Here is a 16,566-nt window from a genome sequence, read left to right as displayed (position 1 = left end):
CGGTGGGGTTTGGCGGCGGCGCGGTAGGGTTTGGTGGTGGTGTGGTCAACGAGGAACGCCTAGAAGCTGATACCAGATTGTCAAGGACCTCAGCGCCCAAGACAGCGGGACCTCGACTACGTAGCTCGTAGTCACGGCGGGTAGGAGCGCTAGGGTTTTTGCCTAACTGCTCAATGGTGAAGGGGATGAGATTAAGAGTAGAGAGAGAGATAGGAGATAGGTGTTCATTGCTTAATCCAAAAGAGTGCTGATTACACGATATATGAAGGCCCCATGGGCTGCTAACAAATTGGAAACTAACTCCTTCAATCTAGGAACTAATGCATGCGGCTGCATGCCTCCTGCCGCAGATCACGCCTAGCCACTTGTGGCCTGCGTTGTTGCTCCTGGCCGCGCGGCCTGCGCCTGTACGCGATGCCCCACATGACATAAGTCAAGGGTAAATATTATTAAAGATATCCTAGAAATCAGTCGAAAGCCCATGTCATCAGCATGGTTGGAGACAAGCCAACAACTACCGCGAACTACTCACAACCCAGAGAGAATTCAGGCAAACATATGTAGCCAAGAATCTTGAGGACGGAAAGGCTGTGCGTTCAGGTTAATGGATCTCTCCTCATCATCCCCGTCTAGAGGACCATATATCGCAAGCTGAACATGAACAAAATTTTACTTGTATAGATAGATTTTGAATCCATAGGTTGTTATGCAGCAGCTATTTTATATACCGCGTGTTCAACGCATATGAAGTCAAAACATGTGTTCACTTTTTTTTGTTTGAGAAAGTCAAAACATGTGTTCACGATCAGATACAATCATATAAGCCGGTCGTCATAAGTCATAACTCATCAGCAATTTATAGCCCAACCCAACCAGCCAGCTGCACACAACATGTGCACAACCATTTCTAACCACAGCCTACAACGAATTGAATCAGCAATGAGCACCAGGACACGTTCAAGACCAAAGCTCTTAAAATGATTTATATTCAAAATAAGGATTCACCTATGTCAGAGTTCAAAGTAGTCCTTATGTTAATCACAAAATAACTGTTCTTCAGGTGACCTAAACGAAAAGTATGGATTATTTCCAGGAGAGTAGTCCTTTTATTATGTATGTTAATCACAAAATATCTGTTGTCTAAATTATATGGTACAATAAAAACATACAAGTTGCAAGTATGCAACGCGGAAACGTAAAGGAATGGATTAGAGAAGATACCACCCGTAATCCATATTGAATCTCCACTAAGGATATGCTCCTACTTACCGAGCCTTTTCCGGTCAAGATCTTCGCCACTGCACCTCCCGCCAAGCTGGATGAGAAGCTTGGCACTAAGGTAAAGGCGGGTCACTACTCCCTCAGTTCCGGTCACCTTGACATCATCTTCACTACGGAGCAAAGGGTCAACAACTTGTTGGCGAGCCACTAGGAAAACTTACAAGCTTGGTTCACTCCACTATGGAAAATGACCCCTAAGTTATTTGCTTGAAATTTTCGTGATTGAATAACCACATAGTTACTAGGACTAACCGATAAAGAATCGTGAAGAAACAAGTCAAAATAGTGAAGAACTGGTTTATTTTTATGGGGTATAGATGTGAAAATTATGGCAACGAGGACATGTTCACAGGCTGTATATAAATTAATAAAAATGCCTTTTGTTTACTTTTAATTTCCTAGCGCCAAGGAATTCATGAATCCCGCGACAAGGAATTTATGAAGCCCGTCAATTGCTTAAGAACCTTGCCAAGCTGATACTCATCCTCCTGCCATCCCGTGGCAACAGCTTTCGGGTGAGGAAGCATCACGCTAACTCACCTTCTGCGCAGGGCACGCAGAGCTGGGATAACTTTTCACCTTACGCGATATATTATGTCACAAGGGTGTGCGAATTGCGATCTTGCCTTCTTCCACGTTGCATGGATCCACTGAAACGATGGAACCAAGACACACTAGAGATTTGCTAGCTTGAACCAAGACACACTTCTGGCTATCAGCCTGACATCTATCTTGCCATTGCCACAGAATCATTCTGCAGGAATCCACCTGCTCTAGCACAATTCACAGCCATCTTCTATTCACCTCCAGATTACATTACCCCAGTGTCCAGACTTTTTGGCTAGCGCAATGTAATCCGGAAGGGCAAGCTACCAGCTGAAATGCAAAACTAATCTTGGAAAAACAGGACTCACGTCAATAGTGGAAAAGAGTAGGATACAAAGAAAGATGATAAATGTCACTGAATGTTGACAGCCGATATTTTTTGCATTTACAGAACGTATTCCAAAGTTGGGCCTACTAAATATTGTCGATAAAACTGCAAATGTCTACCAAATTGATTCCAAAAGGTAAGTGATAATACTCACCTCAAAGAGGAATGATCAAGATTTAGATGATGAGGACTGGTAAAGAGAGATTAAAGCCACAAAAACTGCACTACAAGCAGAAGTAAATCATAGTAGTCACCCAATAATCAGATGCCTTCCAAACATCCAAATCTCACAATTACACACACTCTAAACCCACACATCGCAGTAAAAGGGTGGACAAAGAAATATGTAAAATTTAAAAATCCAGCCACCAATGGTGAGCAATCCTCGAAGGGCCAAAATAAAACTAATATATTGAGGTGCGCTTCATCCTTCCAGATGGTCACACACTCACACTCTGCCTAGATTGAACAACCCTGGGTAATCTTCTTTGTAGTGAACTGATTTTGCAGCCCCCTGCACTGCATTTAGAGAGACCCGAGAACAGCCTTCAACAATTAGGGACTCCAGATTCCGTGCACGTGCCACCTCAGTCACTCCAGCATCAGTGAAACCATCACACTGCCTCAACGTGAGGTTAATCAAACATGGGCAACGTGAGAGGAGGCGCATCCCAGCATTAGTTACTTTCACACAATCCATAAGTTCAAGTGATTCTAGGAATTGTGCAGATGAGACTGCCTTCATTCCCTCGTCATCAAAGATGTGAGCACCACTTAGCACGAGATCACGAATTGGACAAGACTGAATGAGCATCACAAGGCCCTCCTGTGTGAAACCTATTTCTGGCCAGGAGCGATCACATGCCCAAAATATAAGCTCAAAAGACTGAAGCATACGGCACCTGAGGGCTAGAGCCTTAAGGGTGTCATCAGTCAATGATGTCCTGAAAACACTACCTTCATTGAACTGAGGTGTCAGCCAAAGTGAGACGCTTGTAAGGTTGTTGCAGTTCTGCGAGAGTGTAACTATGTCATTGTCATGTAGACCATGAACATAATGAAGGCTCAAGTTCTTTAATGCTTTGCACTTCCTCAGGAGACAACAAAGCCCTATTTCCTTCTCAGTTGTGATTCGTGCCAAAGTCAAATCCTCCAAACAATCACAGCTGAAATCATATCTATACTGATAGTGTGCCATGCATGAAGGATCACGAGGATCAAATACGTTGAGCAAACCCTTGATCTGAAACTCAAACTTCCGGAGCTTCATCCATCCTGAACCAAACTTTAGTAGGTCAAACTGGCTGATCATCTCACAGTGCTTCACTACAAGTTCTTCCAATGATCCAACCCTGCCAATGTACTCCAGCCACTCCACAATACCAACTTTTTTGCAGGCAATAAGGTGGAGAGCAGATAGATTCTTGCATCCAACAGCCACCGAGAGAAGCCCAAATGAAGTTATTGCTGGTAGTGTGTTCAACCTGACAGACATCAGCTTCTTGAAGCATGCTAAAAAACCAAGGCCTGAGTCATCAATGTATGAGCAGAAGCTTAACGTGAGATCAGTCAGTGAGGGGCAGCAAGATGAAAACACCTGGAGACCATGGTTGTTCAACTGCATCCCGTGGTTATGAGTCCAACCAGAGTAATTGAATTCCACTTTGCACAAATTGGGGAAACGGGAGCACAGTGATACCAAGGCCACTGTCACAGGGCTAACGCCGCAGCCAATGAAAATAGCATCTCTTAGCTCTCCCTCAACAGCATAGAGCCGCTTTGACACAAGAGAAAGAGATTTAAGATCACATGGGCTGGTAAGCCGCTTGACAATCTCTGCAAGCAGTGACTCCGGGATATCGTCCATTGGAAATGCAGCTTTGCTAGTTTGGCAATTTCAAGGTTCCATAGGTATTCAGAGTGCTAGATTGAAATTAAAGAGTACAGAAATTCAGTAAGAAGCATTGAAGATAACCAGACCATGGGAGTGAAACAAATGAAGACGCGCAAATGCATATAATGAAGTAATGATACTTTGAAGCTATTACATACTCCCTCTGTTCCAAATTATAGGCTGTTTTGGCATTTATAGGTGCATAGTTTTTGCTATGCATCTAGACACTAGGTCTAGATACATAGAGAAAACTATGGATCAAGAAAATCCATAAACAACCTATAATTTGGAACAGAGGGAGTATGTAATAAAAGATCTCTGTCCATAATAACAAAGAAGAGTAGTTAAAGGCAACTAAGAAACGTCACACTGGGGTGGTAAAGGGCCTTAATTTTTTGTCTATATAATCTATGGGCCGGGCCCTAAATGGATCGGGCTCTAATCTTATTCAATTTTGAGCTAAAATAATTAAGGGCCAACTAGGATTGTGAAGAGAGCATTAGGGCCATGATCCATTACCACCCCTACATTGGTCATCAGTACCAAATCATTTTACATTTTTCAGGTTCTTTTGCATCGATGCAACTGAAGCTAAGTAGATCACAGTGGAAAATTTCATTATTTGTGTGCACACAAACAACGAACACTTTTTCAGATAAAACAGATATGAAGCATACTGATCAGATATGAAGCTAAGTAAAGTAATGCATACTGGTCAGATAAGCAGTTCACATAGAAGACTTTTGTGTAAATTTTCCAAAATTTCTTAAAAGTCACCAAGATGATGAACAAGGCAGCACCCTATCTATTTAGAGAAATATCCAGAAGCATGTGTACAAGTTACATACGTTGATGAATAAATATGCACCTATTTTCTCTCCCTGTAAAAGGTCCGTGCTCCTACCTCATAAAGGATGAACTTGCAAGCCTATTAAGCTATTTATTCAGTGATAACTTGCAGAACAAACAGTAACGAAGCAAAATGCAACACAAGCACATCAAAATAAGACCCTAGTATGTGCATCTGCTGAAATATTAAAAAAGTAAGCAACTACAAATTACAGACAAACTAAACAAAAAAGCAACAAGTACTAGGCATCTGCTTAACTGGCATACTTGGGAGCCGCCAAACCAATCCCATAGAAAATAGGACCACCCCGGCACCCCCAAAGAAAATCACATGAAAATCAACCAGTTTATTACGATGGGTGCGCAAGAAGCACAAACAAATCAAGCCTATTCCGTGCATCATATTGTACAGCTCAAGGGTTCCATTTTTTGTTTTTTTTATGGGTTTATATTTATCGAACAAAAACCAACTAGATTCTTCTTATCTGCCGCTTAAATCAGCAGAGAACGCAAAAGGAGGGGAAATCCAGGGCCATACCTAAAATCAGAGGAGATTCCGCTAGGGTTTCTTGGGGCGATATCAGGGAGTAGGCGGCGCCATGAGCGCAACCGAAGGACGGAGGAGCAGAAACCCTAGTCTTGCGAGTTCGCCGCAGTCGGTCGAGGCACCAGAACCGCCTGGACTTGATGGATAAGCAGACAGTGTGGGCCAGAATGGGCTTGGCTGGGCTGACGCTGACCTATGTGCTTGTAATTCTTTTTTTTTCGTTTGGCACTAAGCTGTTTTTCCTTTTTTCCTTTTTGTTTTTTGAAAAATGGTTAAGATGCCATTACGAGTTTGGAAGCAATTTTTTATCGAGTGAATTTTCCATTTAGAGACGTTTTTTGTGTGAAAGATAAAGCAGGTGAAAACATTCAGCATGCAATGGATTTTCCATCCAACAGTGTCAGTTGACTTTTGTAGCACCGGACATAAATAAAAGAAGCAACCTATTATGTGATATAACGGATCCGCTCAGAAATCCATTAAATTCCGTAGGTTGGCTTCTTCTTGCAAATAAAGTTGTCTCTTGGTAATTAATTTTTTAATATTAAATTTGCCATGATGAATTCGTCATGAAACACAAATGACATCACATAGAGATTTTCGTGAACAAGAATGCTCAATGGCCCACTATATTATCCATCACAACATATGCTTTGTAGTACACTTCCATTGAGAGACATTTTCACAATCTCTAAACGAAATGAACTTTTTCTAACTCTATACAAACTGATAAGAAAAAAATATGCATACAAAGGTCAAATAGTCACTCTCTAAACATTTTTTTTTTGAGATAGCTAAACATATGTATAAGTTCATAACGTAGAACAGAAGGGCGTAACGTCGTAGCTACTAGTTTCTGTCTCGGCCCTGGCCCATTTCCTCACTCCTCTCTCTCCGGGGAGAGTCTTCGTGAGGACTGAGGAGCATCGGTCGGTCAGGCCTGAATGGCCAACCACCAGGAGAAGCCCGCCACGCCGCCGCCGCCGCCACCACAGGCGGCGGAGGGCGGCGGCGCCCGACCCCGCTTGCCCGGCGGCGGCGGAGCTCACCCCGGGGGCGCTGGATACCCTAACCCCCCGGAGGCCGCGGTCCCCGACGCGGCGACGCTGCGGGACCAGTGGCGGTTCGCCGTGCGGCAGTACAGCCGCTGGTACTCCCACGCCTGGGGCACCGCCATCCTCGCCGGCGCCGCCTTCTTCGCGCTCGGGTGGCTCGTCAAAGGCTCCAACCCGCTCCCTTCCCGTGCCGAGCCCCACGACACCAACGCCAATGTCGTTGCCAAGGAGGAGAGGTGACTGGTGAGAGCAGCTGATGCCGTTATGTTTTTCTTCTTGATCTGTTCGTCGATAGATATGGGAATGCGACTTTTATCATCTATCGGGAAGAATTGTATCTCGTGTGTGGAAATTAGTTTCCGTAATATTGCTTTAGCGAAGAATAAAATATGTTCTGCATTAGGGTTTCAGTGTGTGTGCTGTTAGATTATTTCTATCTATCAGGATTAGATGGTCCAGATTCGAGTCTTTTCTGTATCATTAAATGGGCCGAATGAGGATTCCAAGGCTTTAGACACTTGATAAATTCCTAGGTTGTTGATCAGGTAGAGTGCTGTCTTGCCTCGAAGGTTAATATGTAAATTTGGAGAGTTACGCTTCAAGAATTGCACTAATGAGGGGCGGGCTGCTGCTATTATGTATGTCATAGGGGCAAGTAGCATCAGTCCTGTCACCACTCACCAGCATCATAATTCATAGGTTCCCCACTCCCTGGTTTTGGCCTGAGCCTGCGAGGCACACGACCAAGCTCATGAACAGATGAACTTGAAAAGAAAATTTTCCATGGTAGCAGTCGAACAGTGGGACAAGTCATGAGTACTATAGAGTCATAGTCATCAAGGGATCAGTGAGACAACTCATGAGTAATATGACGACTTTGGAAAATTGGAACACTGGGAATATATATTTGCATAACGAAATACGGTTGCTATTGAAGTACTCCCTCCATTCTCTTTTGATGGTCCTATTTCACCTTGACACAATGACCAAGGAAAATAACCTTACTTATCATATAATAAATGCAACATAGACTTTTTAGTTGGTCCTCCAATGTTTTAACTGGAAACTCCTCATTACTACTGCTATGTATTGCCATAGCCCATACCAATAGTAAATAGGACTATCATTTGTGAACATTTTAGTTTTTGAAATAGGATATCAAAAGAGAATGGAGGGAGTGCTTAGGAAGTAACATTTACAATGAATTGTAATGTTGGAGGATGACTTGATTAATGTCTGTTTTATTTTTTGAAGATGATTTTATTGGGTGGATATTACTTACAATTTCGTTTTGAGGTTAATGGAGGTTTCCATATTTTTTTCCTCCTTAGAGCTTCATCTTTTTTTATAAAACGTATCTTCATCTGGTTGAAGTAGATGATGAATTTTATTTAGTTCGAAAAGCATAGTGTTTCTTTTACATTGAAGTATTGTATTGAGAATCTAATTTTAAGGGTAATTCTTTCATTAATTTCTTTTCTAGAATATTGATTTTTGAGTATCTTTTGGATATGTAGTGTTGTAACTCTGGATTTCAGCTTGTATGTGTCATCATATTGTATTTTATGTATCCAGTGTTGAAAGTGTTTGATTTCAGGAGGATTTCTGAAATTTCCTGCTAAATGCTGCTGGTGTTTTACACAATGAACGAAATGCTATTTTTTTTCTGCCAAAGCTTTCTGTTAGTTTCTTTGATTGTTTTATAAATTGAGTATTGCTGTAATAGTAGTATTAATATCCTTGCTGGTATTCAACTTTCTTTTTGAGGGTTTCAAATTTTGCTGTAGTACTACTGTTCCTAGTGCTGGTCAATGATCAGAGTGTTAAATCCTATTCGTGCATGATGGTATTGTTAAGAAGTAACCAAGCAGTAGTATTCATGAATAACGCTGACTGACCAAACTTTATCACTAGCTGTTGGAGAAACTGCTGCCATCGCTAAATCTGCACAATTTTGGAGCCTTTTCTACCATTTTCCTGTGTGTTTGTTAATATGGTTATTTATTGATTGAATTGTCTTGACTGACTTATTTTTCAACACCATCAAACATGTAATTGTGAAGTATGTAGTCTTGGTGATGCTGAGAGGTTTTTCTTATGGTTTATAAAATTGGCAGTAGTAAACCACATAGCACAACCTAGATGAGTTGTGTTCTGAGTTCTGCCACTTCAACTTCTCTGGCAAAATTTCATTTTCTTGTAGTTGTGTTTGATAAAGGTGCCTTGCAGATAATCCATTCCTTTCCACCTGTGGAGTTCAAATGGGCTGTTAATGGTGAAGAGAGAGAGTTCAAGCCAGATGGGAGATATAGTGTGGCTTGGAGTTGTGATCTATGCACTTGTTCCAGGGCAGTGATTTGTTTTCTGTTCCTCTGCTGTTGTATATTTTCAAAATAAGGAGGTGCTTTAAGTGAGGCTTTTAAAGATTTTGTAAAAATACGAACTAACATCTGAATAAAATGATAAAAGAGTTGCAATATCCTTGTACATTTGCTCCGATGGGATTCTTGGGCAAATGCAAATGCTTGCTTCATTGTTTATGACAATAGAAGGCTATTAGGTTCAGCCAAGTTCATCAGTGCGTTGTTGGAAGAGAATTCAGTTTTGTTGATGGAATACATTTATGAAAGGTTGGATGTTTCGCGGTTCTCCGACGGAGTTCATTGACGAACGTTTCATCTGATTATTTCCTTCCCTGTTTTTTCTGAGGGAAGACCGTTAGCCTTTGTTGCGACTACCTGAAAAATTCTGTTCAGGTATACGACAAAGGGAAAGTATGTTAAAGTCCACTGTCCACCATTGCTTGCCCTTCTGTAGCATCTCATGCATCATTCTAATGTATAAAATTCAGGTAAAGACATAAACGCGTAGATCTTTTCCTGTCTCCATGGTATAAAAGGATCACGAATTGAAATTCGTATTGAGTTTCAAAACATCTTAAATCTGCGCCAGCAAAGGATATTATTCTCTGCAACCTGAGTTGATGTGGACACGGGGCACTTGACATCTCAAAGGATGTGCACAATGGCATTCTCTTTGCAAGAAAGGCCACCAGACTTTTTTCCCCTTATTTTATTTCATTATTTTATTAAGATCGTGAAATTTTGCTCCGCGTATTTGAAAGTACATTTTGCACGAGTAGTTGTGCTCATTGCTCGGAACACCTGATACAGGTGCCATCCTATGCACATCGAGAAGCAGTATACAGCCAGTCAGCTTCAAATAACTGTTACTGTTTATATATTATTATGTACTACAGCTGTCTGGCAACGGGAAAACTTGTTCAGTTCACCACTGTATGCCTCTGAAGACTAATAAAGATTTAGCTGCATACATTCGCTACAGAATATGACGCGCTACAGACAATAGGCGCACCTTTTCCAGTCTATCACGGTATAATATTACGACCAACAGTCATCAAGAAGTAACTGGAGCACTTTGGCATGCTAACAGCTAATAAACCCTCTATGGTGGCAGATTGCTTCAAGAAGAACCATGCTACATAGGCTCCTGGAAATTGCGAATTTGAGCAGCAGAGCACATATGTACAACAACGAGGTGGCTCGAACCGACATCGGTATCGAAATCAGATGGCACAGTTAGGTACCACCTGAGGAAGTTTTAGTCCTTCGCCAGCATCTGCATGATGATGTCGTTCCACGCATCGATAGGGCCGGGCAAGCACCAGTGCAGACAGTCATTTTGGACTTTGGCAGTCATCCCCTTCTCATAAGGATGGTATGTTCTGTAAGGCCCAGGGTGCCCATCAGGCCGCAGCAGCGAGAGCTCAAATGTGTCGAGCAGTTTCAGATGGTCAGCATTGCCATTAGGCGCTTTGTTTGCCATCGCCTTGTCAAACTCTTCTCTCTCGATCCTCCACATCTTATTGTCCGACTCCCTGTCGCCAGCCTCCCCTGGCTTGAATGGCGACGTCCTGTTGCAAGTCCCACCACTGAACCACTCACCGTTCTCGAAATGTGCAGGCGTCCATGTCCTGTAGAAGACACCTGGCTTGTGAGGCGAGGATACGATGAACCGGAAGGCTGCGCTGAGTGCCTTGCGGAAGGAGTACTCTGGGGCCATCTCTTTCAGGTTTTTGTTCTGGCAGGAGTGGCAGCCGATCTCAGCTCCATTCTCCCAGTAGACTGCAGTTTTGAAGAACCATTGGCCTGTGGATATCACGACATGGTCAAAGCTTTCCCACTGACTAGTCCAGTTTGTCTCGAGAACATCAAGGTGCAGCTGAAGGTCAGCAGTTGAAACTCCATCGTCATCCTCAAATATTTTGGCTTTGACAAGGAACGGTGCCCAGATAAGAGATACCGTGAAGTTGTGTGAGGGAAAGTGCCATCTTCTGGATTTGAATGTACTGTCATGGTAGACCTCAGTAGCATCTTCGACCTGCAACAGAAACAATAAAGTCTTTTAGCCCCATGCAAGCTGGAGACTTGGAGTAGGCTAGAGGTGAAACCTGGCAACAGCCTTGCTTTTGAAATCATAGTATGAAGGATTCATGCAAGCACTACCGATACTATCTACAGAAAGCACCAGACAATATGCATGTGGAAACAGGGCAGCACAGACTTCAGACACAAGATTTACAATCAGGTGTTGAAAGTCTTGTCTTCTCGTCAAACCATCATCAACAAGAACACCTTGCTAGCAATTTCATAGGATGTTTATGAAGTACAAACGGTAGGGACGCAAACACAAGCTATGCCTCATCAAAATGTGGTTTGATGCGGTTGATGCACAATTTGCAGGGCTCCAACTGAAGTTGCTGAGAGAAATGCGAAGACAGAGACTCAACACCTTTAAGGTTCATAGTACGTTGATATGTCAGACCAATCTCTTCCCTAGTGACATGGGCGAAAAACCGATTGTTCATCTTATTTACAGCAAAAATATCATGCTTGGGTGGTTGTGTCTTTATTTTCTTGCTTTGTATATCTAGTCTTACACATAATAATAAAACAGAGAGCAAAAATAACTTCTTATCAAACAAGCATGGCCCGTGATCCTGTTTTATGCTATGCATAATTAAGGAATTCCTAGTTGTGCACAATGAATAGTGAAGGAAAATTTATAACTGGTGAAAGTTAGGTAGTACATAATGAACCGACAGATGTACATTAGTGATTAATGGCACTCTGATAACGTTATTGCAACATCTCAAGCGAAGAATCAACTACAAAGTATTTTGCATGGTGGATTTGATTTACATGAATTGTGTTCTAGTCTACAGAGAATAAAAGAACACTCTGAGGCACATTCAGTATGCATATTTTAATAGAATAAACGCCTTTCAGATCCAAGGGATAATTTTATCTGCACTGCCAAAGATAATAATCAATCCTAAATAATAACAGAGCTCAACCATATTATTGCAAGTTAACCAAGTTTGCCTGCACTAAAAGAGGGACAACTAATATCTACTTAGCTAAATTAAAATGTAAAGCCCACATATGTCGGAAGTTGAAAGAAGCATTAAAATTAGACAGTGGCCATAAAAAATATTATGACTGTCTAATTACAAGAATACTTAAGGGATCATAGAATACCTTAGATACAAGACAAAGCAATGACTGCACGTGATTGCGAAGGATCGAATCACCAATAAGTGCCCAATGTTTGCCCCGCATGCCATCCAAAAACTTCTTGCTGTCAAACAGTGGTATGTCACAACCATATGGCTTCCATCTCCAATAGAGATAATCAGTGTCCGGCCTTCCATTTGTCATACAATTCTGAGGAGATTCAATGAAGCGGCAGCTTGCATTGGTATAAGCTGGCCCTGATGAATGTGGAACCCACTCACCATGGAAAAGATTACAACTTTCTGCACAGTGAAAATAAAATGTGTGGTCAATTACTAATGGAAGAACTAAAGATAAAAATGTTTTTTTTCTGAACACATGAAAATGAAATGGGACTGTACAAAATATTTCCTTAAGAAGATAACAAATATCTTACAAATTCTTGTCATTTTGGTTAAAGATAGCATTGGCTGGTAATAGCATAGGAAGCAATGAAACTGCATAGATTTACCAAAACAAGAAGAAAAATCTATACCTCTTCAGACCATAGTCACAAAGATTCGGGGTCGAGGGACGGGGTACGGTCCTTGTGAGAGGTTTTTACAAGGCGGGGACGAAAATGACCCCGCGTTTCCGGGACGGGATCGGTGTTTCTAGGTCGAGGAACGGTACCCTCGACCCCGATTTCTGTGACTATGCTTCAGACTTCCGATGACAGTAGCAATGGGAATTTAGGGATTCTGTTCGAATTTCAATAAATCCTAGGGATTTACATCCAAACAAGCCCTTTAATGTTTACCACTTAATTAAAATTGATAACCTTATCCGTCCATAAAGAATTTAATTTGCTACCCAAAATGCCATTCACACGTAAAGTGTAGATTAAGCAACGATCGCATCTATGAATTAAGAAACATACCTCCTGGGGAATCTTCCTTCTTGTCTGGAGCTGTTAGAGGTCCCGAACCAGTCACATCAAAAATCAAATCATTCGCTTCTGTTAATCACAAGCAAGATATTAGTACAAACATAAGATCCAAAACAAAGTGCAGTAATTGTTTCATTAGTAAATCCATGAAAAGCAAAGAGAATGGTAAAAGCTGGCATCACTCTAAGACAACAAACTGGGCATTTTTTAATCCAAATTGAGGATCCTCCCAATCATGAACCCGTGAAGCAAAAAAAACTCCCACCTTTTCGTAGAGGATCTAACAAGCTTGCCCCTCTCACTAAACTAATGCAAGTGATCAATCACACACCTCCATCCTCCAACTGTAGGCATTTGGTCATTTAATCAAATACATGCAAATAACAAATGCCACAGAACTAGAATGTAGCAGAACATGCACACAGGGTCAAACAGAACAAGTATAATAAATTAAACGGAAGGAAACAGAGGGGATCCACGCAGTCCCTCCTGAGCAATAAACAAATCAAGTTACAGCAGGACACGTTAAATAAAGAGGAAACCTTTAAAGTAATTCTGAAGATCCTCAGACCTTTCAGTAGTATAGTTTCCACATCTAATATCTTTTTTTATTTTGCTGTTTAACCAATAAGCTAGAGTGGAGCATAAGCATTTCGATTCAAATGTTTTCACAATATAAGGCAATCCAAAATTCACTGCTGCTCTTCTCCAGCAACAATCAATCAATATTCAGAATTCTTCTAGTACAGAATGGGCATGTTTTAATGCTGCAAATCCCAACCAAATATCAAGCCAAATCATTTCCCCGTGAGGAGACACGCCTGCATGCCTTTCTTGTTGGAAGAAACAACAAAAATGAAAAGAGGTAAAAAGACACAAAGGCATTCCAAGAACCGCTCACCGGAGGGAGGCGTCCCGCCGCCGCCGCCGGTTCTTCCCCTCCCCGGCGCCGCCACGAGGCGCGCGGCCTCGTCCGGCGCGGCGGTGGGCGGCAGGAGGTAGGCCGCGGGGCCGGCGAGCAGCCGGACCGCGAGGCCCGCGAGGATCACGAACAGCAGCAGCTTCAGCGCCGACCCGACGACCGCCGCCGCCTTCCTCTGCAACTGCAGCGCTGGCGTCGGCGCAGGCGGCCACTCCATCCCCATCCCTCTCCACACCCAAGTGATCGCGGAGCCGGGCAACAGACACCAGGTACTGGTTGGCACTTCTGTTGTGTCGGTGCCTCGTCTCTCGGCGGTGACGGTGGAGGTGGTTGGCATGCAGTGCAGGTTTGGACTACGGAGTTATGTGGGGTCGGTCCTGTGTTTGCGTGACGTCAACTACAGTCAAGACGAACCTGGAAACGGTGGTGCCTAGGTGAGCATTTCAGAAGCTGCCAACCAGGAGCAAGACTAGAGGCACCCGAAGGCTTTTTACCAGACGCGTGGTGGTTGTGAAAAGGGTATTCTGTTTCGTTTTATTTGTTTTAACGTTTCGGGGCATGTTACAACAACGGCATGTTACAACGAAATTCCTGCAAATTTCGAAAGGCAGAGATGCGTGGTGACAACACGGTAAAATAAATATGGAAATGAAAGGTTGTCGCACATAATATAGTTTGATAGAATATGTATAGGTGACTTGCCTTGTACTCTAAGTCTACTTGACTCTTATTTGTACATCAAACTGTCTCGGCTATATACATGAAAGGTCACCCCCACAATGGGTGTGTGGTGTTTCCCTTTCTCGCTATGTCTCTACATGGTATCAAGAATCCGGGGTTTAATTCCCTAGCTCCCAACCCCCCACCCCCACCCCGCTGCCCTAATTCATGTGTGCCGCCACCCGGCCCGCACGTCCACCACCCCACTCGACCGCGCCGCCTCCCTGGCCGCGCCGCCCTAGGTTGCGCCACCCCCTGGCCGCGCTACCCCTAGGCCGCGCCGCTCCCCTGGCCGCCCCGCCCCCAGCGCAAATCAATCTGATCCGGCGTCATGTCGATGGATTCGTCCACCTCGTCGGCATCCAGCCCTAGCTCCGGCATCGGCATGACGCCCGGCTCCTCCGACTCCGTCTTCCCGGTCTTCATCAACCCGTACGCCTCCGTCAACATCAAGACCCACATCCCCATCGAGCTCGAGCTCCGGCTGCCAAACTACAATAAGTGGAACGCCTACTTCACCGCCATGTGCGGCAAGTTCGGCCTTCTAGGACACATCGACGGCACCATCGCGTCCCGTCCGACTGATCCCACCTGGAATCAGCCGGACGCTTGTGTGCGCAGCTAGATGTACAGCTCCGTCTCCGATGGGGTTCTTGACCTCGCCATGGCGCCAGATAAGACCACCCGTGCCCTCTACACGGCCATCCGTGATCTGTTCCAGGCAAACCAGGAGCCACGCGTTGTCATCCTGAACCAGGAGTTCGCCTCCTTATCTCAGGGTGACCTTCCCATCGAGGCTTATGCCTCGCAGCTGAAGCAGACTGCCGACGCTCTTCACGACGTCGGCCACCCCATCCTGGATCGCTAGCTGGTGCTCAACCTGCTGAACGGCATCAACCCGCCTCGCCAACACCGCTGACATCATCACCAACACGAGGCCACTGCCGACCTTCACCGAGGCAGTGAACATGCTACCCTGCGCCAGGCCCCTCCATGATGGGCGCATGGAACCAGGCGGGTCTCATCGCCGCCCTCAACCAGATGGCAGTACAAGGCAATAGCCCTTGGGTCCTCGACACTGGAGCGACATCTCATATGTCCTCCAATGACAGTATACTCATATCCCATCTTTCCCATTCGTCGTCCTTCATCACTGTCGGCAATGGAAATTCCATACCAATTTCTTGTCGTGGCACTTCCAGTATTCCTACAGCTGATTATTTTTTCAACTCAATAATGTTCTTATTGCTCCGCATCTTGTTCGTAACCTGTTAATTGTTCGACAGCTTACTCGCGATAATAACTGTTTCGTTGAGTTTGACACTTTTGGCTGCTCTATTAATGATCTGAAGACCAAGACTGTGATTTTTCACTGCAATAATGGCGGGGATCTCTACACTATTCCACCCACCCACGCCAGCTCCTCTGCAGCTGCCTATCACGTCGCCTCTGCTTCATCCTCGCTGTGGCACTCACGTCTTGGTCATCCTACTCCAGCCGCCATTAGTGAACTTAATAAAATTTCAGCTATTTCATGTAATAATGCAGCACGTGGTCTTTGTCATGCTTGCTAGATGGGCAAACACATGCGTCTGCCTTTTACTAGTTCATCATCTAGCACTTCTGCTCCCTTTGAACTCGTTCATTGCGATGTCTGGACATCACCTGTGCTTAGCATCTCGGGTTTTAAGTACTATCTTGTGATGGTTGATGATTTCACACATTACTGTTGGGCTTTTCCTCTTCGGCATAAATCTGAGGCCCACAAGCATATTGTTGAGTTTGTTGCTTATGCTCATACCCAGTTCAGCTTGTCTGTCAAGTGCTTTCAGGCGGACAACGGCACCGAGTTCATCAACAACGCCACTTCTACCTTCCTTACTAGTCGCGGCGTCTTGC

At 43.8% G+C, this 16,566-nt stretch overlaps 3 protein-coding genes across 3 annotated transcripts; 1 reads left to right on the top strand and 2 right to left on the bottom strand.

Annotated features, from left to right (window-relative positions):
* Positions 1-2,419: 2,419 nt before the first annotated feature.
* LOC120670061 (F-box/LRR-repeat protein 14-like) lies at positions 2,420-5,680 on the bottom strand. The gene is made up of 2 exons (XM_039950047.1): positions 5,497-5,680; positions 2,420-4,138 (listed from the first exon to the last, which is right to left on the bottom strand). Exon 2 carries the CDS (start codon positions 4,080-4,082, stop codon positions 2,664-2,666), a length of 1,419 nt encoding a protein of 472 aa, XP_039805981.1. The 5' UTR covers positions 4,083-4,138; positions 5,497-5,680; the 3' UTR covers positions 2,420-2,663.
* A 691-nt stretch (positions 5,681-6,371) lies between these two features.
* LOC120670062 lies at positions 6,372-9,047 on the top strand. The gene is made up of 2 exons (XM_039950048.1): positions 6,372-6,803; positions 8,790-9,047. The coding sequence occupies exon 1, from the start codon at positions 6,450-6,452 to the stop codon at positions 6,798-6,800; it is 351 nt and encodes a 116-aa protein (XP_039805982.1). The 5' UTR covers positions 6,372-6,449; the 3' UTR covers positions 6,801-6,803; positions 8,790-9,047.
* Positions 9,048-9,772: 725 nt separating this feature from the next.
* Positions 9,773-14,262, bottom strand: LOC120670609 (protein trichome birefringence-like 24). Its single transcript, XM_039950754.1, has 4 exons — positions 13,927-14,262; positions 13,017-13,094; positions 12,122-12,399; positions 9,773-10,961 (listed from the first exon to the last, which is right to left on the bottom strand). Exons 1-4 carry the CDS (start codon positions 14,168-14,170, stop codon positions 10,182-10,184), a joined length of 1,380 nt encoding a protein of 459 aa, XP_039806688.1. The 5' UTR covers positions 14,171-14,262; the 3' UTR covers positions 9,773-10,181.
* Positions 14,263-16,566: the final 2,304 nt, after the last annotated feature.

Source organism: Panicum virgatum, chromosome 4N (genome assembly GCF_016808335.1).
Source record: "Panicum virgatum strain AP13 chromosome 4N, P.virgatum_v5, whole genome shotgun sequence".
In the NCBI taxonomy this organism is placed as follows: domain Eukaryota; kingdom Viridiplantae; phylum Streptophyta; class Magnoliopsida; order Poales; family Poaceae; genus Panicum; species Panicum virgatum.
Note: the sequence above shows the minus strand (reverse complement) of the source record. Positions and strands in the feature narration are given on the sequence as shown.

Coding starts and splice junctions, on each gene's coding strand:
- LOC120670061 (XM_039950047.1), bottom strand. CDS start 4,082: ATGGACGATATCCCGGAGTCACTGCTTGCAGAGATTGTCAAGCGGCTT.
- LOC120670609 (XM_039950754.1), bottom strand. CDS start 14,170: ATGGGGATGGAGTGGCCGCCTGCGCCGACGCCAGCGCTGCAGTTGCAG. Junction 12,400..13,016: donor GAAGGAAGATTCCCCAGGAG/GTATGTTTCTTA, acceptor TTCACTGTGCAG/AAAGTTGTAATCTTTTCCAT. Junction 10,962..12,121: donor TGCTTTGTCTTGTATCTAAG/GTATTCTATGAT, acceptor TTTCTGTTGCAG/GTCGAAGATGCTACTGAGGT.
- LOC120670062 (XM_039950048.1), top strand. CDS start 6,450: ATGGCCAACCACCAGGAGAAGCCCGCCACGCCGCCGCCGCCGCCACCA.